Below are 25,151 nucleotides of genomic sequence, written 5' to 3'. Positions count from 1 at the left end.
GTCATAATATCTCACTATTCAATTTTTCTTTCTTAAAATATCCTTGACGCAAAAGTTTTTTTTTTTTTTAATTTTTTAGTGGTGTATTTATATGATTATTTTGTTATAAATTTTATATTAAATAATATCTATAATTATTATAATTATTGTTTCTTTTAATATATATTAAATATTTCAAATGTTTTTATAAATTTTATACTTAAAATCTTAATTATTTTTTTAATAGTAAATAAATATGTACTGATATTTTAATTGAATAAATTTTCAAGTTATTAAATGTTAAGTAATATTAAAATATACATAAATATAATTTATTAATAGATTAATGTCTTTAATTTTTATTTATTTTTTTTTACCACACTGCTACTATTGTTTTACTATCTAAAAGCATATTTTATTATTGATTTTAATCTCATCGATAATTTATCGCAATCATTGTTGCCTTTTTTTTATAATGTTTTTGTGAATTTAATAATTAGTATGAAAATGATTTTTTTTTTTTTTTTTTAGGTTTCTCTAACTTTAGTGGATCTATAAATTTATTTAATCCACTAAATTTAGATTTTGTTTAAAATATATTATTAGTGAAAAAAATGGGAATAAATAAATTTCTGTAATCCAGATTATTTATATATGAAGAAATTATTGTTTCATGCCATCAAAATCCAGATTATTTAATATATGAAGATATATTAAATATATCCAGGAACGAATAATTCTGATCTCAGAATTGAATAAAAAGATCCTTCCAACGATCTAATTACATATATAATAATTCATAAATTACAGTAACAAATATAAAAATCTAAGTTTCAGCATCTACAATCTCAAATATTGTGAATCATCACCTGCAATCCCTAATCTCGTGAATCATGACCTCATCTTATTACATAAGATTTAGCGGAAAGATTTAAAAAATACACCCTGTATCCGATGGTGAACCTTATGTTCTAAGAATGGAACTTTTTAACTACAGATTTTCTGTACAAATCTTGTATTACAACTAAGGAAAACTGCGACAAAGTTGTTCTCATTGTTTTCTATTCTCATTTCAACTTAAGCCCCTTGTACATTTTCTGTGGACACAGGACATGGTCCTTTCGATGTAGCACGTTTTTCCCACCCTGGAAAATCAATATTGTTTCAGTTACAATCCTTGCACAACCAATCAACATCAGTGTCATTCTATTACCAATGATTGATCACTCATCATATTCAAACAAGCTCCCGAGACACCTTCAGCACCTGCAACCCATAATGCTGTTGGTGTCCGTAAACCCAGGTTTTACACCAAACCAAATGACCTTTCGGCTCCATCTTTGGTCCAACCAGCAGAGCTTACGTCAAGCTAAGTCCAATCACAGGGATCATGTTTTAGAAGTTCCAAATCCCTCTGAAACTATCTTAGATTTTGTACAGGTACTACCCTCATTGACATCCTCCAGATCACTGAAAGAAATATCTTCTTCCTTCCCCATACAAATTGCAGCCACACTATAACCACCAAATTGAGAATCATCATCTTCTGGCCAATCAATGTCATCATCTTCAAAAGTTAGAATCAATGTTTTTGAGGATGGACCAACCAGATGATCCTTATACTTAGTGTTAGACACCGGTCAATAACAGACTTATCAATGAATGGCATCTCAGTACCTTCAACAGGATGCTTCTCAGTCTCATAATCTGTTGTGATGCTGGATGTGGGTTCAGAAGTATAGGTCCTAGGTGACATGGTCTCAAAGGTAAAATAACTGGATGAGGAAGGAATAAGATCTTGGTGCATAATACTAAAGCTGTCTCCTAAGTGCGAAGTGCTTCTTCCATACCAGTCAGTTTCTGGCTTCGTTTGCTTTTGCAGCTCCTTCATCCACAATACTCGGGCTTCTGTTACCTGCCAGCAATGGATTAACCACTAAGATAATTAATCAACAATATTGTTCTGCACATAAGCTTAATCTAACGAATATGAACTGTGAAAAAACAAATACATAAAGTATCTAATAAAAAGTACACTTGTGGAAAACAAATCCTGATCACAATTCTAATAAGCCATAACATCACTTCAATGAAACTATATGAAATGTTATTGTACTGAGCATATAAAAACTTCAGCTAAGAAGTCATGGAGAACCCAAGAAACAAATCTCGTAGATGGATTTGTAAGCATAACCTTCTTGACAAAGTGAAGAGAATAAATTGAAAAAAAAAAAAAAGGAAAGGATGAAACTCGTGTCTGACATCATCAGCACATCAGATATGACTTAGGAAACATGGAAACCAAGCTATAGAAGGTTGCTTGATTAATCTAGACATACACATGCACGACTAACTTTCCAGTGGGTTGTAAACTCACACACAAAGTGGACTCTAAATTTTACCTACTGCCTGTAGGGAAATGATAATTGTAAATCCAAGGGGAGCAGATTAGCTAGAGTACAAGTGCAAAATGTGGATGTCTTATTTGAAGGCCAATGCAAGGGCTATGTGCAAGAATAAATATCTAGTAAACTCAAAGGAATATGACAACAATTAATCATCAGACTTAACAATATTTCTTACTCCCATATTGACTGGCGTATAACAACTCAAGATTAAATTTAAATTTTAAAATGTAAAATTGTAACCTGAGCCAGGAAAAATAAAACAAGACAAAAGAAACAGATTAAATTGAACGCTCAATAAGGGCTCAATATAATCAAAACCCCATTATGTAACACTTTCCTGTGAAAGAATAAATATTAGAAGCTTCAGAAAGCAATAAGATACTTGGACCATGATGATATTGTTTCTATGAGAAGCAACTTACCTGAGGTGTAGACAGAATCTCAGCATCATTCTTGTTAAGTCTTGAATGCAGAAGAACAGAATAAACTTTCCAAAAGTAACTGTCACTCATATGGCAAGGACAAAGTTCAATTCTCAGAGCTGCTAGTCTCGGAGCAAAATGTTCAACGGCCATAGCATGCTATTGTTGGCAAACTGACATGTCAAAATCTAGAACAAGGAAATAAAGAGGAAAAAAATAAAAAATACATAAATCCTATATTGTCATTTTTTGTAAATCTATACATAATAAATCAATAAAATAATCAAAATGAAAACGCAGAAATTACAACTAAAGTTGAAGTTTGTAAATTGAAATTAGCTAGCCAATCAGGCAAAGAATACATCAACAATGTTTAAATTGAGCAACGTTAATATAAAGCATTCTTCTGCATCTAAAATTCAAGCTCAGAAGGTGGGTCTTGATCAAAGGTGCAAACCAATTCAAAAATGTCAAGGGGAGGAACTGACACTTAGTATATTAACTACATTCACTTTAATAATACTAAACTCCTTTATTTAATGATCCAACATTCTAGAAGCCCTTCAACAACACAAGCAATGACTTACATAATGGCCTAGGAAAATAAAGGTAGCATAAATTTGGCATTTTTACATAAAGGTGTAGAATTCAAACAATTCAGTGTTTATTTGAAATTGAAACAAAATTAAAAATTCAGTGTCCAACATTCTAAAAGCCTTTCAACAACACAAGCAATGACTTACATAATGGCCTAGGAAAATAATGGTAGCATAAATTTAGCATTTTTATAAAGAGGTGTAGAATTCAAACAATTCAGTGTTTAATTGAAATTGAAACAAAATTAACATTTTGATCCGTTGACAGCTCTCGAGCTCTAAACAGCTGAAGTCTTTAGCAAGAATTCCATGGCAGAAAATGCAAAGAACAAAGAATATAAATAAACAACCAAATTATATTACTATGCAATGAAATCAAATAAATCAGGATTAATTCGAAAGAAAATAAAATTACATCCAAGTCCTCATCGGGATCAAGAGGGAAATCCAACCACGTTTCTGGGTGATGTGCAATGTTCCTCGCAAACGCCAACACCTCATCCGTTATCCCAACCGCATTGAACTCCTGATACTCCTCCTCATTTTCATTTCCTATCTCGTTTTCTTCCTCATTTTCCCCCGATCCAAACGGAAAATAATCCGCTGCCATCTTCGACAACCTTCCCCCGATCTCAGCGAAATCATCCATAATCCCCTCAACCGCCGCAGGATCAGACGGAGACTCTTCGTCCCAAGAGATAGATTGATCCGACGGCTCAGATTGATTCAAATTATAGAATGATTGATCATTCGATACGCGATTGAATTGCGTCGAAGAACGAGGCGGGGGAGGAGGAGGAGGAGGTGGCGGAGCGAGAAAGGCAGCGACTCCCCAGAATTGGCGTGTTAGGCTTCACTAATTCTTAAGTGACAAAAGCCAGTAGGCCTTGAGTGACAATTTATCTACTAAAAAAAACATATTCATTCTAATTAATTTTGAATTAAAATTAAATTAAAATATTTTATTTTAATTAATTGAATTAAATTTTTTAATTTCAAAAATAATAAACTGAGATTAATTGGATTAATAAAATACATTAAGTTAAATTATATTTTAAAATTTTATTTTTTTATATGTGAAATAAATTAAATAAAATCATCTAATAAAAACATTCAAATATTAAAATATTAAGTTAAAAACTTTAATAATTTGAAATGAAATGGACAAATTCATATTTTTTAAATTTTATATATAGATTTTACAATATTTCAATTAAAATTTTGATTAATCTGATTAATTTGATTTTCAAATCGATTAATCAAAAACCGAAATTTTTTAAAAATTATTTTTGATAATCAATCAAAATTAATATGATAACTAACTGATTAACTAAATTAAATCGATTTTATCCATTAATTCGATTAAAATTAAATTATGAATGCCCTTACTCCCAGTCCCTACTCAAGGCGAACACCGCATTTAAGCAGATTCTTGTATAGTCTTCGCAAGTTGGTTGAAATATTTGCCAATGCAGCCGAAGGCTTCTCGCACAAATTTGTACATTTTATAGGTAGGCAAGATTTTCCTCCTTTTCGTTCCCGCATAAATGTGTTTCTTTTCTATGGCAAAGGAGTGTGAGCGTGCATGCATTCGTGACAAAAAAAAGTGGAATCCAGGGCCCTCAGCCCCTCGGAACCCTGGATCTAATCATTCTAATGTTTATGTACTCATGATATCTAGCCAACATTTTTTAAAGTATCCTCGATGTTGAAGATCCTTCCAAACAATATGGTTAGCACGTTTAGGTTGATTGACGTCCAAGAAATTACTCATTTGCTCCACTGAAGATCCAGCTCCCATGCTAAAATCTCAAGTTTTGGTATGCTAGTTGAGCATTGGAGACTTGCAGCAATTACCACTATTGCTACCTGCAGAGAAACTTCGTTTCAGCAAAAGGCTTTGCTTCAAGCTACAGCCTATAGTTTGATTTGAATGATGAGAAGAGTCCAGATTTTCTTTCTAAAAAGTAGAGATATGGTACCCCTTTCAACTCAGGCAGATTCAATTGAGCAATTCAAATTGTTAATCATATGTAAAGGAAACAATGTTTTATCTGATTTAAGACTCAAGGAACTCTTTCAACCAAGTATAAATTAAGCTTTTCACAAAAACTTACAGAAATGAAGGAAATCTGGGGATCAGTGGGACAGGGCTTCCCATAAAAACTAACTAGAATTACAAATGACACGAATGCCAACAGGAATCCCCTCCTCGTATCATTTCCCTCTATCACCACTTCTCAACCTCCACTCAGCTCATTTTAAGAGTGTTTACAGTTACATTTCTCTGGTGGATTGAGACAACATGCAACAGTGACACAAACAGATTGAATCACAACCTTGCTGGGAATTATTGGAAAATATGGGCAGAAACTTGAGCTTACAGACAGTGGGTTGGTGAGTACACAACTTCCAATTAGCTCAAATCCACATTATGCTGCTACTTGATGTGAAACAATTATACATAGGAAATTCTTTAGTATGCACAAGAGAGTAAAGGGTACCTCAGAAACCCGGATTGAACTCATTCTGAGCTCTCCAAAACTGGATGCTCATCAGCTCCATTTGTCATATTGGACAAGAAAAAAAAAAAAAGAAGAAAGTCGTGTATATCAACATGCTGCTACTTTCCTTCATTGAATCGTTCTTGTAAGCTTACACTTGGAAATAAAGATGGTAGCCGTGTAATTTAGGCTACACAATTTCAACAACTCTGCAGACCGTTGCTTCAACACAGGATTGTAACCACTCTGTATAACTAGAAGGAGCTTTGCAGCCAGACCTGCATCCACAGCAAGTGAAGCACATTCCTCCGGTGCAAACTTGCAAATGGCCCATAGTATTGACAATGCAAACTGAGTACAGTTTTCAGAAGCTTTCATCAATAATTTCACCACATTTGGTATGGTATTTGGACAATCTTTCAAAGCCAATCTTCCTTCTGGAATACTCGACAAAAGCTCCAATATATAAAGGACTAATTCCAAACACTCATTATTCAAACCAGGCATCAGCTCAACCAATAGAGGAACTGCCCCAACATTGACAAAAGAGCTCCTAACTGATTCATGAGAACATATTGTCTTGAGCAAACTCAATCCAGCCGATACCGCATTTGGGTGCTTCTTATCTTTCACTAACCTCAACAACGCAACTAAAAGACTCAAACTTGCAACATTTTCGGAAGCAAAATCATTCCCTTCCATCAACATTCCAATCAACCTCGTACAGTTAATCCTGGTCTCAATCGACCCTTCATTTAAAATATCCACCATTAAAGATAGTTTAGCAGGCTGCAATAAATCAGACTTGGAATTTAAATCAAGATTCAAGTTCACAATAACTCCAATTACCTCTGATCCAACAGCATGAGTTGTAAGAGGACCTAGCAAAGATGAAACCAAACCAACGCCTCCATTTTCCATAACAGTCTTCTTAGCTGTCCCATGAGCTTGAACCAATTGCCGAAGCTCCTTAAGAGCTTGTACTCTAGCTTGACCCTTAACTTTCTTCAAGCTCTCCAAAACTTCTTTGACCCTTCCTTGCACATCCTCTGACCTCTTCTTCATAGTCAAATACTTATGAGAAAACCAACTATAAATTAGCTGCTGAAGCGTCTTGTTTGGAGTCACTGAATCATCCCAAAGGTCTTGCATCGTGGTGGGGCAAGTGTAATGGCCTAAAGAGAACCATTTAAGAATGTTGGATCTCTCATAGGTTTGGCCAGTGCAAAGAGTCACCGGGTCTTGCATTGGCTCCAAAGAAATTGGACATATGAAAACCGTTGGCACATCCATGGACTCAAGCTCTTCAATCATTATCTTCAGATCCAATTTCTCTAACGCAAAATCAGTGGATATTACCCCACAACCGCCTCCCAAAATGCCATCTTTCACAGCCGTTTCAAGATCTAGAACTTGGCTATCAAGCTTCATGTCAGCTTCTCTTCGACTAGATGGTTGATACATTGGCATTTTTTAATACCCTTTTGGAAATGCTAGACTACAACAGGAAAGAATCTAACAAAGACCCTTTTATTTTTGTTCCCAAAAGAAAACAAAGAGAGCTAACTTACAAGAGAATTAGCCTTGAAGAAGACAAATCACATCCAGCAAACAAGAAGCGTGCGGGAAAGAAAAAATGAAAGAAAGAAAAGAGAAGAGTAAGACTACCGAAGAAGGCAAGAGTTTTGTTTTATCTCTCTTCCTTTGTCTTTCACTGACAAATAAGAAGAATGCCAATCAAAGGGGGCATCTTTTCTTCCCCATTCTTTTACTTTTCATTGTTGTTTGCTTTATCTGATGTCTTTCTCTGGTCAAAAAAGTAACCTCCTCCTTCTTCTTCACCACTAATACCATCATCATCATCATCAAAGAAAAGATGGTAAAAAAAATGCAATCTTCTTCCCTAATACCAAAGCTCTTGACTACTACTACTACTACTACTACTACTACTACTACTAAAGATACCCTTACTCAGCTTCCTCGTCAAGACTCTTAAACAAAAAAAAGTGAAATCATCACAACCCCAGACCCAGATCAGCTAAAAAGGAGAAAGTGGTAAAGAACTACCAAAAGTGAAACAAAGACATCAATTTTGTACAGGAAAAGAGAAAAAAGAAGAGATTTTGGCCATTACAGACATGAAAGCAATGGGAGAATTTAACAATCCTAGTTATAGAAAGAGAAAGAGATTTTTTACATTAAAAAAAAGAAAAAAGAAAATGGCACAGTCTTCTCTACTGCTCTTCTTTTGTGCAGGGCAGGTGATGAAAAACCCAAAAAATAAAACATAAAATTTTGTTTTTTTGGAAGTTTTAAAACTTATCGGAAAAAGGAAGGTGACGGGGATTGACCGGCTGTAGGCAGTGAATATATCCCCTTGGTGACTGTGCATCACACGTGAATTCATATCTTTAGACTTTAGAGTCACCGCTCTATCTTGTTTTATCAGTTTATTTTCATGTACTTGTTATTCACTTTTGCCTTGAATTTTGAACATAAAGTTTTGCGTCTTAATTTGTGGGAGCAATGGGCCCTAGGCAACACGGGGATACTTTAATCCGGAACGCAACCTCAGTCTCATTGGTCAACAAAAGGGTAAATGATGTTGCCAAGCGAATAAGCCCCACGTCACGTCCTTTTGTTTCTAATTTCCATAATTCACGATCAACTATATCCTTAGTTGAACAACCAGACCAGACCATGTGTTACTTGAAAATGACATTACTGTCCCTTCCAAATGTTTTGAATATCAAATTAACATTTTCAAAATTCAAATAACATTTTTTTCCATCAGAAAAATCTAGGCACACAAATTAATTTGGTTATCTTAAAAAATTATTGTAATTATAATTAAAAGAATTTTATAATAAAATTTATGATGAATAAATTTTATTAAAATTAATATTTAAATTTAATTAATAATATAATAAATTCAATTATATCATATTAAAAATACTGTAAAATTATAATCTCTTACTAAGCTTGGTGATAAAAATACTTGTTGGAAAATAAAATAAAGATGTTGATTATCAATAAGTAATTAGTTTAATTGATTAAAATTTATTTTTTTTGATAAAAAAATTTTTAATTCGTATTTTATTAATGATTATTTATTAAAATTATTTGAAATATATGATTTATAATTATTTATTTTAAATTATTAAATATAATATATTTTATTTTAATCTAAAAAATTAAATAATTTATCTATCGATATTTTTTTTACCAAAAAAAATAATAAAGAAGTTAGATTTATAAACTTTAATAATAGTAATAATATTTAATATATAAGATAAAAAGCGGATAAACGTAGAAAGTAGATTGGTAAGACTAAGCCCACGTGGGTTGGGGGGCCCAGTGAAAGCATGCCTTATTTAAAGTGCCAACTTGGCTTTTGACTGGTTGCGGTGGGAGTGGGTATTCTAATGCTTTGGTCTTTGGTCTTAGATAAAGTAGTTTTGACCACTTTGATTAGCGCTCTCATGCACTTGATTCCGCTTTGTCCACCAAAGCATCGACACGTGGCTGTGGGAACCGTGCATCTCTGTCTCCCGGCCAACTTTTGCTCTGGCTTAACCTCATTAATTTTGTTTATTAGCATTAAACTTTATGTACGATTATACTAAAGAAGGTGGGAAATTGAGATTTGACCAATAATAAATAATAATTATATTCTAAGTACCATACGATAAGAACTTAAGAAAGTGTGTTTGATAGGGCGGCGTCTTGGGTCAGTAAAAAGCCCATATATCAATCACCATTGAGAAATTTGTTAGGCTTTAACGTTTCCTTTTATGGCCCATCAATCTCATTTCAAGTTCAAATTGATTTGGATTAGATCTCTTTCTATTATTAAGAATTACAATATATTTCTTTTTACTATTAAAAATTAAAATCTAAAGTTTTTATTTTTTTTTAATTTTTTAAAAATTATTCAGAAATATATATATTTCAAATAGCTGGCTTTTTGGATTCAAATTCAATTCAAAAATTGAGAAATAATAGTATTATATGTTAATTTTATCCTTCTATTATTACTATTAGTCAAACAAGTTGCTAATTGTCATATATATATATATATATATATATGAAAAGTATGTTTGAACTTCCTTTTCTATTTTATTTATATGGACAAATAATTGTGTAAGACATTGGTTGCTTGAATTTTCTTGAAATTTTATAATTGATGCAAATTTAAATGAATGAATGAGAAGTTATTCTTAAAAAAAAAAATTCAAATCTCGTCACTGCAAAAGGAAAAAAAGAACAAAAATACAAAAAAGCTAGGCTGCGATTAGTTAATAAAAATATTTTTTGTTTTCATTTTTATTTTTATTTTTTAAAATCATGTTTTAATTTTAATTTTTTAATTTTTAAAAACCATCTTTGGTATATAAAATGAAAATTTATTTTTAAAAATAAAAATTATAAAAATGTGTTTAGTAACTACATTTTTATAATTAAAATAAATTACTTTAAGAGAATTTAACTCTGTAAAACATTACATAATATAATGAGCAAAATGTTATACAAAAATGGGAGAAAAAATCAAGTATAGTAATTAAGATATTTTGATTATCTAGATCAATTGTAACATTTGTGACATAAACCTTTTTTAGAATAATGCTTGTCTAGGCTCTAAATGAATCAGTAAATGATTGCAAACTACCCTCATTTCGATGAAAATGTCAAGCATGAAGATAGATGAGTACTTTTCATAAAAGCAATATGAAAAAATCATAAAATGAATTATATTGCTGTAATGTCAACTACATATAAAAAAATGAAATAATCTTCCTAATAATAATGGATAGTAAAATCCAAAATTATCACTCAAATTCCATAAATCCACTCACATTTCAAAACCAAAACCCTTAGTGTCACTGAAAAACCAGACTTCAACGCTACAGCACTGCTTATAGGAGCAATGGCAAGACCTTTAGTTTTCGTCGGAGAAGGTGCCAGGGATATTCCAGTGTATCTATGCCTTGGAGACAATACAACCACAAGCAACTTCTAGCTTTGCTCAGAATGACACTTAGCTCTACTAATGAAATAGAATGGCCTTAACTTTTCAAGCTTAACCTTCATTTTTCCATCCTTATGCTCTACAATTGGGATTGAGGTTTTGTATCTTGCATAAAACTCCTTAGTCACTTGTAGCACTAAGTCTTTGTCACCATCATATCTTACACTAACAAAACACCAAAAAAGAATTAGAAAAACTCAAATAAAAAACAATCCCACAAAGTGAAGTGCATCATAATATTAAAGCCCGAAAAAAGTAGATTTATTACTTAAAGTCACCAATGCGAAAATGGGAATTTTCAATCTTATTTGTTGAGAGAGTCTAATTCAGAGGATGAGATCTTCCAAGTGTCTATTTTCCCACCAACTAAGATTTTTTTAGCATTTGTAAAGCTTACAACTAGAAACAAGAGCACCAAAGAAGTTAGCCTTCTTGGAAAAGCAGCCAAAGAAAATCAGATTTTGGAAATTTTGAGGAAAAATGGTAGTTTTCATATTCTTCATTTCTTTCAAATGTTTTCGTTGCAATTGTTAAAAACAACTTTTTTTATTCTCTAAATTTCGTTTATTTTCATTTTCATTTTCATTTTCCATAATATATTTTTTGTTTTTTAACCAAGCAAGTTTTTTCATTTATTCTCCATTTTTTATGAAAATAAAAATAAAAAACAAAAATATTTTCATAAACCAAAAACACACTTACATTTTTAGGAATCTCATTTTGAATATTGTTTTTTTTTTTTTTTGAATCATTTTAAATATCGTTATTTCTCCAACAAGCATGAACAATAAATAGAAGAAGATAAACAAGGTTACCCAATGAAGGAAGACAAAACTGCAAGCGCCAACAGATAATCTTTATTTTGGTTTACTTCCTTGTCAACGACACTGTGGCCAGCGGCGACAAAACTCCAGAAAAAGAAAAAAAAAAAAAAAGATAACGTTTTCTCTTTTATTTTTTTCTATATCTTCCGTAAACCCTAATCCAATAATCCTTGGAAGTTTATATTCGCAATCCCAAACTTATTCGTTTTCCTTCACTTTCATAAAATTAATTAATTAAAAAGGTTCCTTTAAGAAATAGGATGTCAAGCTGTCGAGATTTTTTGGCAGTCAACTTTAATCATTTTCTTCAATTTACGTCTCCTCGTCGTTTTAATGCCACGAGGTCGGTCCTCTTCTAGAACTAATGCAATTGATAAAAATGAAAATAATTAAGATTGTATTTAAATTTTTTTAACACATTAATTAAATAAAAAAAAAGCGAAGAGAATGATTTGATATTTACGAAATTGAATGCCAAAGTATTTTAAATGAATAATTATGAAAATATTTATAAATTTAGAGTATATTTTAAATATCTCTTCATAAATGCACATGATTTGAATAAAAAATCATCACTTATTGTCTAATATCACAACATATATAACTTCTGAAAAATCATGATTTTTAAATTCCTAAATAGAAAAACTATTAATCAACTTTCAAACATAAATATTCTATACTAATTCATGATACATAAATTTTAAATTTTAAATCTAATCACTTTTAAAATTGATCATGGATCAGATCGAATTAGGTTCGTATCAAGCTTAATATGATATTTTAGTATTTTAAACAAGCCTAAATCTATCATAACTTGATTTTTGAATTTTATTTTCTATTCAAATTTATTCTTACATATAATAATAAAATTCAAATTCACCAAAAAAATTAAATTTAAATTAAAAAAATATTTTTTTATTTTTTCATAAATTACTAATTTAATTAATTTTAATTAAATTTATAAATTATTTGGATTTGATCCAATTTAATTTTATTAATTATAATTTAAATTTTGATCATTATTTTAATAATTTATATAAAAAATTAAAATTTATCTTATCATAAATAATAAAATAAATAAACTTTATTTATTATAAAAATAAAGTAAATGAACCTTATTTTATTAAAATAAAAACATTTTTTAATTTTTGAACAAGATGAAACTGAATCCAAACCTTAAATGATAAAATCTAAATTCCATTTTATTTTTTAATCAAATCTCACGGCAAAATATCTTAACGAATTTAATATTCATAATCAAACTTTTTAATTTGAGACGAATTTTCGAGTTCGGGCCGACAATCCGGCCATGAACACGTCTAATCACTTCAAACAGTTTATAGAACGCATGCATTATTGGAGATATATACGTCAGCCGTCCACATATTTGTTCTTATCTAATGCGTTTATCCAATCCTGTGTGCTTTGGACAAAGTCCAAATCCACGGCAGTTCCTCCTTCCATTGATAGTTTCTACTCAACCACTTAAAAATGTATCCTACTAAATTACCTTAATAAATCTAGCTGCTCTTACCTAATTGTTTCTCATCTCAATTCTTCTTCAAGCGTTTCATTGTTTTGATCAAAACCCCATTTCCATTTTCCAACCATCGAATCTATAGAATTTCTACCTCAACTTGCAGAATGAGAAGCAAAGGACATAGCCATAACAAGTTTGTGCGGTTCATTACAGTTCCTTTTAAAGCTTTAGGCAAGGCTAGGGATCTTTATGTTAGAAGTTTGACAAGATGTGCTTCAAGAGTCAGCTATGGACAAAGCTCGGACGAATTCACAGGGCAATACTCAGGCTTGCCAAGGAGCTTTATTGCAATCTCAGAAAAATCAAATTATGACAATGAAGATCTTAGAGAGCTGATTAGAGCTGCATCTGTTAGGAGCTTGGGTCATAGGAATGAAATAGAGATGTTTTTGCAACAACAATTGGGGCTGAAGATGGGATCAAAAGGGTTACCAAAGAGTTGCAGTGTGGGAATGGGAAGAATCGATGAAGACAAGCCTTGTGAGTTTGAAGTAAATGATGCTGCTGTTGCTGTTGTTGATAAGAAGCAAGATTTTTTGTATCCGAGAAGCAAAAGCTATACTGTAACAAAAAGAAGTGTTTCTTTTGATTCCTATTGATTCTGTAATTGCATATAAAGGGAGGTAAAAGAACCTCTCTTTTTCCCTCTTCGTTGTTTCACTTCTTTTGATTTTTTTTTTTTTGAAGTGTTTTCAGATATGATGGTATATATTGTTAATGGAATTGTCTGCTTTCTCTCTTTTGAAACAATCATCCCAAAATTAAGGAATCCAATACTAGCTAGTATAATTTAAACCTATCCATATCCCAGAATGGAAAATCCAAAATATCAAAATGTCTTTGTAGATTTTTTTTGGTCTACAAGAGCAATGATGGCCAAAACTCAAAAGCAAAACTGATCCGCGCAGATAATTTATCAAATGTTAAGGCATGGCAGGAAATAATTTTACAGTTCAGGCTTAATTTGCATCATTGAATTACCTCTCTTTTTTGGAATTTATTTGCAGTTGGAATGAATCTTCACATATTTGCAACGGCCAGAAGCTCAATTTAAGCTCTTTTTGCTGCGTGGTGGGAAGGATTCTCATCGTATCGTGGTGTCGTTTTGACGGCATCTAGCCCAGGTGTGACGCTTCCCACCACACTGCCAAAAGACCGCTTAGTCTAATTTAAACGGAGAGACTACTGTATTTTCGTTGTGAGGTGCTTAACTGTAGTAGAATTGGCGGTGGCTGAAGCCTTCCCAGAATCCATTGCATTGCCAAAGTTTGAGGCCTTAACATTGATTCCCACTAATCTATATAGATTTTAAAGGGTTCCAAATATAATACTTTCCTTCTTGCCTCTTTTGGCTTTAACTTTTCCTTCTTTTTTAACCAGGTTTTTCTTGGGTTCTTGCTATTACATCCTGAATGGAAAGTTATCAGTAATGACTTCAATTCCATGGGAAACATAGTTAACATAAACAAAGCAAATTCCTCCTTGGCCTTGCTCACTTGTAAGTTCTATTTTACAATGAAAAGAAAAAGGAAAAACAAGTATACCCAAAGTTCAATTGTTAATTCTTGTAAAAACCAAAAGGAGGCATGAAAGAAATGAAATGACGATGCCAGAATAAAGAAGTGACAAGTACTCTATTTTCTAACATTGAACCTTATGTAGTAACATCTTCCATTTATATACCCAAAGTTCAATTGTTAATTCTTGTAAAAACCAAAAGGAGGCATGAAAGAAATGAAATGATGATGCCAGAATAAAGAAGTGACAAGTACTCTATTTTCTAACATTGAACCTTATGTAGTAACATCTTCCATTTATGTCTGCATTTTTGTGTGTTTCTGTAGTAACTTGTTTTCTTCTCTTTAGTCCCTTTCCTAAAACGGGAACATGGGTCACTTTATTAATTTGTATTAATTGTAAGTGCTATACATAGATGAAAAGGCCACACCGCCACTCAACAGTTTTATTTAATGGATAATATCAACAAAGAGGGAAAAGTCAAATCCAGTTCATTTAAGTTTCACAATTTCACAATTTTCTCCATTCCATTTTTGTCCCTTTCTTTGCATTTTCTCATCTCACACTTTTCTGTGCAACCAAACATTATCCAAATCTAAATGTGGCACATAAAAATTGCTTGTAAGAAAGAACTGTGGAAAACGTCCATGCTACCATGCACCAAAGTTCAAAGAGGAAATATTGATGGATAAGAGGACAGCTTCAATAATGAGTTAATTACCACAACTCTTGGCCAAAATAATATTACAGCAACTCAGATGGAGATCTCTGCAGCTGTAACTTAAGAATTTACTAAGCTGGTCTGCAGAGCAGAATGTGCAATCAAAGCTATCTTTTAGTATGTTGTAAACCTTGTTATCATAATCATTCAAGCTATCATTCCAGAAAAGGCTAAACGGGTGGTTTTACTTCCTCAAATCCTTTACTTTTGTGCTTGTGAATGGCAAGATCAGATAAAATTGTAGAACTCCTTTTGTTCTTTCTTTTAAAGGTTCATGCTTCACAGCTTGCTGCGTCTTATTCATTGGTTAAGTTTCTTCCTGGATTTGTAGGGCCTCTGCCTTTTAAACTTGAAACTGGGTGAGTTTATAAAGTTGGTTGGTTGTATGCTATACTTTGTGTGTTACCCTCTTGGTTTGCAGGTTCATGATGTTATATACTGTCAGGTACGTGGGTGTGGGTGAATCAGATGATGTCCAGCTCTTTTACTACTCGGTAGAGTATAAGAGAAATCCGGAAGAGGACCCTCTCCTGCTTTGGCTAACTGGTGGCCCTGCATCACGGATTAAGCTTTCTCTCAACAAAATAGTTAGTACAGCACTTGAATGGACGCTTTCACTCAAATCAGCCCTTAATAGTTCGATATCTGAACAAATAACCATTAGTCACAGTTAGTCCCTAGCATACGCAATAAGGCATATTCATATCGAGATCAATCTCAAGCACACACATAAGAAAGCACATTCACATCGACAAAGAAAAACACATCAAAGCAACAATCGGGACATTAGAATCGAGGTGAATTTCATTAAAATCGAGGATGTTACATCGGGACTTCCCACCATCGTCAGGGCCAGAGGGGTAGCCTTTGACGGATGGCCTAAGCCCGTATCGCGACCAATGAGACAGCTCAATAGTACGCTGCTCGCTCACCCCTTAAAGAGCCTTAGAGATTTTAGAGCTATACTATCACTAACCATCACAATGTTTGAAATGGGGACACTTTTCCTAGCACAAGAGATCTACCCGGCCATGGCCCTATACATGGGTGGCTCATGACAACCTAAGCCCCGATCATGGCCCTATATAAGGTTGACTCATGACATCCTCCCCCACCTATTCTATCGACGTCCTCGTCGACTTGCTGACTTGAAATTCTTCAATCTTCTTTTTGAATCTCCGGAGGTCATGTTTTATTTCCCAGCTGGTTTTTTCTAGTTCTAATCCCTCTCACTTCACTAAGTATTCACGAACTAGTCTTCGAGATATCTTGGTTTCCCTATCGACTAAGATCTTTTCGACTCGACGCTCTGAGGGTGGCTTTATGGTGATGGTGGCTCTAGTTGGCTCCCTTCGGCTAGCATCTGTAGGATCTGCATGGAAAGGTTTTAGGTTGCTCACATGAAATATTGGGTGCACCTTCATCCACTTTGGTGGGTTGATTGGGAAAGGATCTTCACTGGACCCTCATATTTGTGCACCAGTCTATGATCTCTCTTTCTCAAGAATCTGGTTTGTTCAGGGACTAGTCGAACAAGGACTAAATCACCAACTTGGAATTGTTGAGCCCTGCGACCTTTGTCTGCCCATTTTTTCATTTGCTTCGATGCTTTCTCCATGTAGGCTTATGCAATCTCCGTGTTTTGTTTCCACTTCTTATCGAGGTTGAAGGCTCTCGGATTCTTCCCTTCATATTGTTTCAAGAAAATGTGGGGTAACCTTGATAATTATTCGGTGACCACCTCAAATGGGCTCTTGTTAATGGAAGAGCTTTTGTTGGAATTAAAGCAAAGTTGAGCAACGTCCAATAACGAAGGCCAGTTCTTTTGATTAGCTTGAACAAAGTGCCTTAAGTATTCCTCTAGTAATCCATTGAACCGTTTCGTTTGACCGTAGGTTTGAGGGTGGTAGCTTGAAGAGATGTTAAGTTGAGACTCTAATATCTTGAAAAGTTTTCTCTAGAAAGATCCCGTGAATCTCGGATCTCTATCGCTGACAATGTTTTGAGGGAGGCCCCAGTATTTGACCACATGTTTAAACAATGTCGAGCTATGTCTTCCGCTGTATAATACTTGTGAGCAGGAACGAATGTGGCGTACTTAGAGAACTGGTCAATCACTACCAAAATAGCTCCAAGATCACCAACCTTGAGTAGGCTCGAAATGAAATCGAGAGAGATGCTTTCTCACGATTTGGTGGGTACCGATAGTGGTTCAAGCATGCCTGTAGGTTTTTTCTTTTCAACTTTGTCTTGTAGGCAAATGAGACAGGTCTTTGTATAGTCTATCACATCTTGTCGCATATGAGGCTAATAGTATCCCTGTTTCAATAACGCCAAAGTGCGTTGCCAGCCCGGATGTCCGACCTAGGGTGTGTTATGAGATTCCCTCATCAGCATCTGTCTCAGACCTCCTGCTCTTGGCACAAACAATCGAGACCCCTTGGTCTACAAGACCCCATTTTTTTGTCAGAAGTACTTGGACTTCCCCTCTTCCATTAGCTTCAGGATGGCACTGGCCTGCAGGTTCTTCCCTAAATGATCTTCAATCAACTTATGAATTTCTATCATGGCTCTGCTAGCTGCCATTGGGGTAATTCTTCTAAGAGCCACTAACTCTGTTCACCTGCTCAATGCATCGGCCACTTGATTGATCTTTCCAATGGTGTGCTCAAAACAAAAGTCAAACTCCATTAAAAATTCTTGTCATCTAGCTTGTTTCACTGTGAGCCTTGGTTGGGTGAAGAAATGGCTAACGACCGCATTGTCTGTCTTCACGACAAAGTGTGAACCCAACAAATAATGTCGCCAAGCCCTCAAGCAGTGAACTACTGCCATGAGCTCTTTTTTCTGTGCCACATATTTTCTCTTAGCTTTGCTTAGCTTCCTACTTTCAAATGCTATCGGGTGATGTTGTTATAAAAACACTCCTCCAACAACGAAATCAGATGCATCCTTCTGAACTTCAAAAGGCTTTTCAATATCAGGGAGAGCTAAAATAGGATCCTTCATAATAGCATTCTTCAATCCCTCAAAGGCCTCTTGGCACTCACTTGTCTAACACTATTTATGCTCCTTCTTCAATAGCTCCATGAGGGCCGTGGTCTTATGAGAATACCCTTCCATAAACCTTCTATAATAGTTGGCTAGTCCCAAAAATGAGCGGAGCTCACTAACATTTTTCGATGTTGTCCACTCATTAATGGTCCTAACCTTTTTCATGTCCATTCGAATGTGACCACGTTCGACAATGTGACCGAGAAAATACATTTAGGTCTGAACAAATACACACTTCTCTCTTTTCACGTATAACTGGTGGTCATGTAACCTTCGAAGCACTTGATGCAGGTGTTCTTGATGTTCTTCCAGAATGGAGCTATATACCATTATGTCATCTATATAGATAACTACAAATTTATCTAAATAGTCATGAAACACCTGATTCATCAATGTACAAAATGTGGCAAGAGAATTGGTCAATCCAAAAGGCATAATAAGAAATTCAAATGTACCATACCGTGTTACACAAGTGGTTTTTGGCTTATCTCCCTCAACGATTCTGACCTGATGGTAGCCAGATCTCAAGTCCAATTTAGAAAAGTACTTGGTCCGGTTCAATTGATCAAACAAATCTGCTATAAGAGGGATGAGATATTTGTTTCTCACGGTGACTTTGTTCAAGGCCCTGTAGTCAATACATAATCGTAAACTTTTATCATGCTTCTTCTGAAATAGCACTGGCGTTCCGAAAGGAGCCTTTGATGGTCTGATGAACCCGACTTGTAGAAGCTTATCTAACTATTTTCTTAGTTCGACCAACTCTAGCGGGGCCATGCGATAAAGGGCTCTAGTAGGGGGTTTCATTCCTGGGAGGAACTCAATTTCATGGTCCACTGCTTGTCGAGGAGGTAGAACCTTAGTCAACATATCTGGCATCACCTTTTCAAATTCTTTCAACATTTTTTTCACGTCATTGGGTATCAGTTCCACTTTCGACCCTTCTTCATAGATCGACATGGCCACAAATGAGGGTTCTCCTCTCTTTACCCTTTTCTTGAACTGTAAAGTTAAAATCATTTTCTTCCCACTCTTTGGCAGGATAATAATCGGCACCACACATGGGTGTTCCCCTAAGAACAATAAGCAACTAGCAGTAGGGATAGGGATCACCTGAGTCAACATCATGAAATCTAATCCGAGAACAACATCAAAGTCATCTATGGGTGAAACTGTAAAGTCTACCTTTCTTTCTCATAGCCCCAATTTAGTTGTCACATTCTTGGAGCTTTTATTGATCATAAAGGCTGGCGAATTGATCGTCTTCATTTGTTCACAGTCCTTGCTAACTTAGAGACCACACCTTTTTGCTTCTTTTGGTGTGATGAAGGTATCGGTTGCATCTATATCTACCATGACCTTGGTGGCCTTCTCATTGATCATTAAGTTCACATATATCAGGCCTCTACTCTACTCTTTCTTTATTATGTTCAGTTGGGTGTGAAGGGCATTAAGGAACCTTATTGAACCCATCATGGCTGGTTCCTTTTTAACTTCTTCAACGCTCTCTGACACTTTTACGAACTCTTGAGACGAGGCTTTAAAGGCATTAAGGGCTCCTCTGTGTGGGCATTCGACCACCCGATGCTGTCTCTTATAGAAGAAGCAAGCTAGCGGTTGCCTAAGCTTAAAAATCACTGCGTTGCTTATCTTGGGTTAGGTGCTATCTCAACCAAAGGACCTCTTGTCTGATCCCTCACTGAAGGGTCGATCCAACCTAGTCATCTTTCCCCCACTCCCAAAGTTGAAGCTACTACCAACTGATGGAGGATTTTTCCGTTTTGAGGAGCCATCATTATAATCGTGGAGACGTTCAGCTACAGCCATGGCCGTGGCCACGTCTTGCACTTTTTATCTTTGTAGTTTTATCCAAGCCCAAGGTTTGAGGCCCTCAAGAAAATAAAACATCTTATCCTTTTCGGACATGTCTTAAATATCCAATATTAGGGAAGAAAAACTCCTTACAAACTCTCGCACTGTTCCTGTTTGTACCAATTCTCGAAGTCTCCTTCGGGCCATATACTCCACATTCTCAGGAAAAAACTGGTTTTTCAGTTCTTGTTTCAAGTCCGTCCAAGTCTTAATCGGACACTCGTCATTGACAAACTTGGAGCGCCACCATAGCTTGGCATCCTATGTGAGGTACATCGATGTCATTGCTACATTGTCTTTCTCTGAATCTGTGTGTACAGCTCAAAAGTAATGCTCCATGTCAAACAAAAAGTTTTCAAGCTCCTTAGCATCCCTTGCCCCTTCATAGCATCGAGTTTTGGCACCTTGGCCCTTTTTTCCCTTTTTGTTGAACTCGAACCCGATCTGGCCACAGCCATTTGTAAGATGCTCACCTGTGCTTTGAGCTCCTCAAACTCTTTTTGGAGAATATTCAAGGCATCTCTAGCCTCCTCGCTCATGTTGTGGAGAGTATCGGACAACTTCCGTTGGGTTATCTCGATCTCTCTCATTCGATCTTTAATCACCATGTGAGTTTTCACTGCGATCACCGCGGCCTCAAGTTCCTTAATTCTCTGTTGATAATTGGGTCTACCACTTGTGGCCATCTCTTTCATTTTCTAGCATTTCTCAACCGTGCTCTGATACCACGTGTCATGGACTAGGCTTTCTCTCAACAAGCAATAACCCGTGCGGCACTTGAATGGACGCTTCCACCCAAGTCAGCCCTCAATAGTTCGATATCTGAACAAATAACTATTAGCCACAGTTAGTCCCTAGCATACGCAATAAGACACATTCATATCGCGATCAATCTTAAGCACACACACAAGAAAGCACATTCATATCGACAAAGAAAAATACATCAAGGCAACAATCGGGACATTAGAATCGAGGTGAATTTCATTAAAATCGAGGATGTTACATTGGGACTTCCCACCATCGCCAGGGCCAGGGGGGCAGCCCTTGACGGATGGCCTAGGCCCATATCGCGACCGGTGAGACAACTCAACAGTATGCTACCCGCTCACCCTCCTAAAAAGCCTTAGAGATTTTAGAGCTATGCTACTACTAACCATTACAATATTTGAAATAGGGATACTTTTCCTAGCACAAGAGATCTATCCGGCCATGACCTTATACATGGATGGCTCATGATAACCTAAGCCCCGGTCATGGCCCTATACAAGGTTGGCTTATGACACCTTGGCTGCTCTGGCATTTCAGGCCTTGTTTATGAAATTGGTAAGACAGGCCAAATTCCCTAGTAGCATTCAGTCTAGTAGTTCTATACTTCTTTTGCTTAAAGGGAAGGGAGACTTCTTTCATGTGATGCCAATAAGATGTTATCAACTGAATTTGGTGTTCTTTCAGATTTGATTTCCTCAAAAGCGGCCTTGAATTGTGTTTGTCAATAGAAACTTTTCATAAATTTGTCTGCAAATCATAATCAATCATCAAAATCAAAATTAACCACTTAGATCCAAGGCATTTGTCTGTATATATTGCAGGTCCACTGAATTTCAATGTTGTGGAATACAATGGAACCTTGCCTACATTGGTATTGAATCCATACTCATGGACAAAGGTGGTTATGTTATTAGAGGAACAAATCAGAAGATTACTTCTTTTTTCTATTCTTCTTCTTAATTTTATAATCAAGATGGACAATGGTCAATTATTTTCAGACCTCCAACATCATATTTATAGATTCACCAGTAGGCACTGGATTCTCCTATGCAAGAAATCGGCTTGCGTCTCAGACAAGTGACATCAAACAAGCTCACCAGCTCCACCAATTTCTCCAGAAAGTGCAGCAACACCTTTTAAGCAAAATTTCAAGTTCAGAATGTTTTATTTGGAAAGAATTTAAAAGTTGCTTGTTCTTTTTTTTTACATTGAAGCCATGTTCTAGTATTTTTGTTATTTTGTAGTGGCTGATGGATCATCCAGAATTCCTCTCAACTCCAATCTACATTGGTGGGGACTCATACTCTGGCATTACTATTCCAGTGCTCGTTCAAGAGATATTAGATGGTAAAAACTAAAAGGATAGTATGATATTAGTACGGAAATCCTCTACTGATGGATAAAAAATGTAGCAATTTCCACTAATAATGATGAATCCCCCGCTTTGTAATTATAAAGTTCATAACCTTGCAGGAAATGAAGAAGGTTTCAGTCCACTGATCAATCTCCAGGTTTGTAATTTCATTTCTTTGTCTTTTAATTTTGAAAAGGAAAACCAATTCTTAGGAAATAGAATAGATTTCAATGACTAAAAATGGAGAAAGGGTGAGTTCATGAACCACTGGAAAAGGTGACTTCTTCTAGAAAGTAGAAATGCCCATTTGAGGTTGTTCAGAATAATGAGCTTTCACTAACAACATAAATTTTAGTGCATGCTTCCAGTGTGTTGCTAATCAACTAGTTGATTCTGATTTCTGAGTGCCTTCAGGGATACATACTCGGGAACCCTAGCACAATACCTAGTCTAGAAGCCAACTCCCAGATCCCATTTGCTCATCTAACGGCGCTGATTTCTGATGAACTCTATGATGTAATTTATTTGTCTTCCTTTAAATCATTGCTCTGATAATTGGTCAAAACTGACAAGTCACAAGAAAGAGAGAAGTTTCAAAATTTTCCATTAAACAATCAGTCGACTTTCTTTTCCAGTCATTGAAGAGAAGTTGTGCTGGAGAGTATCAAAACATCAATCCCAGTAACGTGGAGTGTCAGAAAGATTTTCAGTATTTCACAAAGGTATGCAGCTATCTCTCTCAGGGTTTTTTTTTTCTTCATTTGAAATACAAATTTCCTCATTACTGTTATCAATCTCTCTAATTTTTTTTTTTGTTGATCCTTGAATTACAAACCACGATTACAGTGTACTTCAAGAATTGAAGCTGCACATATTCTGGAACCTTTATGCAGCTTTGCATCTCCAAAGCCACAGGAAGTGTCAGCTAGAAGGCGGTATCTTGATGAACACCATAAAGAGCTCCTTGATCCTGAACCACTAACATTTCCTACAATTGGTTGTTGTGTAATTCCATATTCTCCCCTCTCAAATGCACATTAAGTACGTAATCTAAAATGCCAAAACAAAATCATGGTAAAAATATCATAAAAAATAACTAATAGCAACAATCTGTAAGATAAATTGGTAGTAGGTACTTTGAATTGACCATTTCCTGCACTCTGACTTATTTTCTTTGGCCACAGACTTATTCATATTTGCTTTCTTCTAATTGGGCTAATGATGCCAGTGTCCAGAAAGCAATCAACATAAGGTATAGTTGTTTAAAAATTAAAATGGGATGAAAACGGCAAGAGAATTGAAGAAGCAAATCTTGCCTTCTCCAGGGAAGCATAGGACAATGGAGGCGGTGTTCTTTTGGATTAGGTTACACGTAATCTTTCAAACAGTTTTTGGTATCATGTAAACCTTAGTGCCAGAGGCTACCGTAGTCTAATCTACAGGTGAGATGGTGACTATTTTATGCATTTACTCGATTCAAAAACCATGATTATGCATAGTTGAAGGATGGTTTTTTTTTTTCTATTTTTGGCTTGGATATAGTGGTGACCATGCATGATGGTGCTCTACTTGGCAACTGAAGCATGGATAAAATCTCTGAACTATCCCGTTGTTGATGATTGGCGGCCATGGATGCTGCAAGACCAAGTAGCATGGTCAGTATGTAGACTCAGAGTTTATTCCCATGTCTTTTAAACAAGGATCTTACTCTTTCAAAGGAGCTTAATAAAACTAAATTGGAGTACTGAAAACCTGAAATTTGTAGATACACGAGGACTTACGCCAATCAAATGACTTTTGCCACTATTAAGGCAAGGAAAAATCGCATATTTATACCCTTTTTTCATTCTTTTAGTGACAATTTGGTTACAGGCTTTTTTGATTCCCTGTTCATTTTTGGTTGCTTACTGGCAGGGTGGAGGGCATACAGCTTCCGAGTACAAACCCGCAGAATGTTTTGCCATGTCTAAACGGTGGATATCTCGTGAGCCTTTTTAAGTCAGTTCATCACACTTCCAACTTGGAAGACTCATGTGAGCTGTGGTCCTTTTGAATTCATATTAAAGTCTTGTAATTCGGCAAAAGGATGCAAAGCTTGAAACTAAGAATCATTTGTAGTTAATAAAATTGAAAAATTAAGGAAAGGGCACATTTCAAGGATTTTAGATCAATCAGATTCTGGCAGAGACAAACACAGAATCACTAATGAACATGAAAAGAAATAGAAAGGATGAAGGCAGAATTCTTTGGATCCTCAATACTCCTTTGATTGATTTGAATGGACTACTAGCAATATATCATGTTTTTTATATATTTGTTTTAAGGGACTACTAACAAGAACATTAGGTCAAGATGAACGTGCATGATTGGGATCTTATCAAAAATGATCTTCGAGAGCTTCACAGTTAAAGCGTGCTTAAATGAGATTAATATTATCCCCAAAGCCCTCGTGTTACACTTTTCTTGCATTTGTTTGTAAGAAAAAAACAAAATCGATTCAGTTTAGAAATTAAGAGTAAATTCATGTGGTTGTTACCAGCAAATTTTTTTTTTTTTTCTAAA

The 25,151-nt window shown here is 35.0% G+C and overlaps 1 protein-coding gene and 4 pseudogenes across 4 annotated transcripts; 2 read left to right on the top strand and 3 right to left on the bottom strand.

Annotated features, from left to right (window-relative positions):
• Positions 1-701: 701 nt before the first annotated feature.
• LOC111299617 (uncharacterized) lies at positions 702-4,367 on the bottom strand (annotated as a pseudogene). Its single transcript, XR_016340824.1, has 3 exons — positions 3,821-4,367; positions 2,810-2,998; positions 702-1,894 (listed from the first exon to the last, which is right to left on the bottom strand). The product of XR_016340824.1 is annotated as an uncharacterized LOC111299617 (transcript).
• Positions 4,368-4,888: 521 nt separating this feature from the next.
• Positions 4,889-8,367, bottom strand: LOC111278000 (U-box domain-containing protein 30 pseudogene; annotated as a pseudogene). Its single transcript, XR_016340823.1, has 2 exons — positions 5,523-8,367; positions 4,889-5,274 (listed from the first exon to the last, which is right to left on the bottom strand). The product of XR_016340823.1 is annotated as a U-box domain-containing protein 30 pseudogene (transcript).
• A 2,312-nt stretch (positions 8,368-10,679) lies between these two features.
• On the bottom strand, positions 10,680-11,386 carry LOC111299614 (early nodulin-like protein 15 pseudogene; annotated as a pseudogene).
• A 1,803-nt stretch (positions 11,387-13,189) lies between these two features.
• LOC111277905 (uncharacterized) lies at positions 13,190-14,666 on the top strand. The gene is made up of 2 exons (XM_022864373.2): positions 13,190-13,925; positions 14,310-14,666. The coding sequence occupies exon 1, from the start codon at positions 13,407-13,409 to the stop codon at positions 13,899-13,901; it is 495 nt and encodes a 164-aa protein (XP_022720108.1). The 5' UTR covers positions 13,190-13,406; the 3' UTR covers positions 13,902-13,925; positions 14,310-14,666.
• A 1,336-nt stretch (positions 14,667-16,002) lies between these two features.
• On the top strand, positions 16,003-25,124 carry LOC111277814 (serine carboxypeptidase-like 18; annotated as a pseudogene). Its single transcript, XR_016340822.1, has 12 exons — positions 16,003-16,096; positions 21,755-21,790; positions 22,480-22,582; positions 22,709-22,746; positions 23,004-23,105; positions 23,225-23,311; positions 23,436-23,594; positions 23,818-23,841; positions 23,915-24,031; positions 24,132-24,244; positions 24,355-24,400; positions 24,504-25,124. The product of XR_016340822.1 is annotated as a serine carboxypeptidase-like 18 (transcript).
• The last annotated feature ends 27 nt before the right edge of the window (positions 25,125-25,151 follow it).

Source organism: Durio zibethinus, chromosome 3 (genome assembly GCF_047325235.1).
Source record: "Durio zibethinus cultivar Kanyao isolate XHJ-2024 chromosome 3, ASM4732523v1, whole genome shotgun sequence".
NCBI classification, from domain to species: Eukaryota; Viridiplantae; Streptophyta; class Magnoliopsida; order Malvales; family Malvaceae; genus Durio; species Durio zibethinus.
The sequence above is the reverse complement of the archived record's forward strand: the minus strand, read 5'-3'. Positions and strand labels throughout refer to the sequence as shown.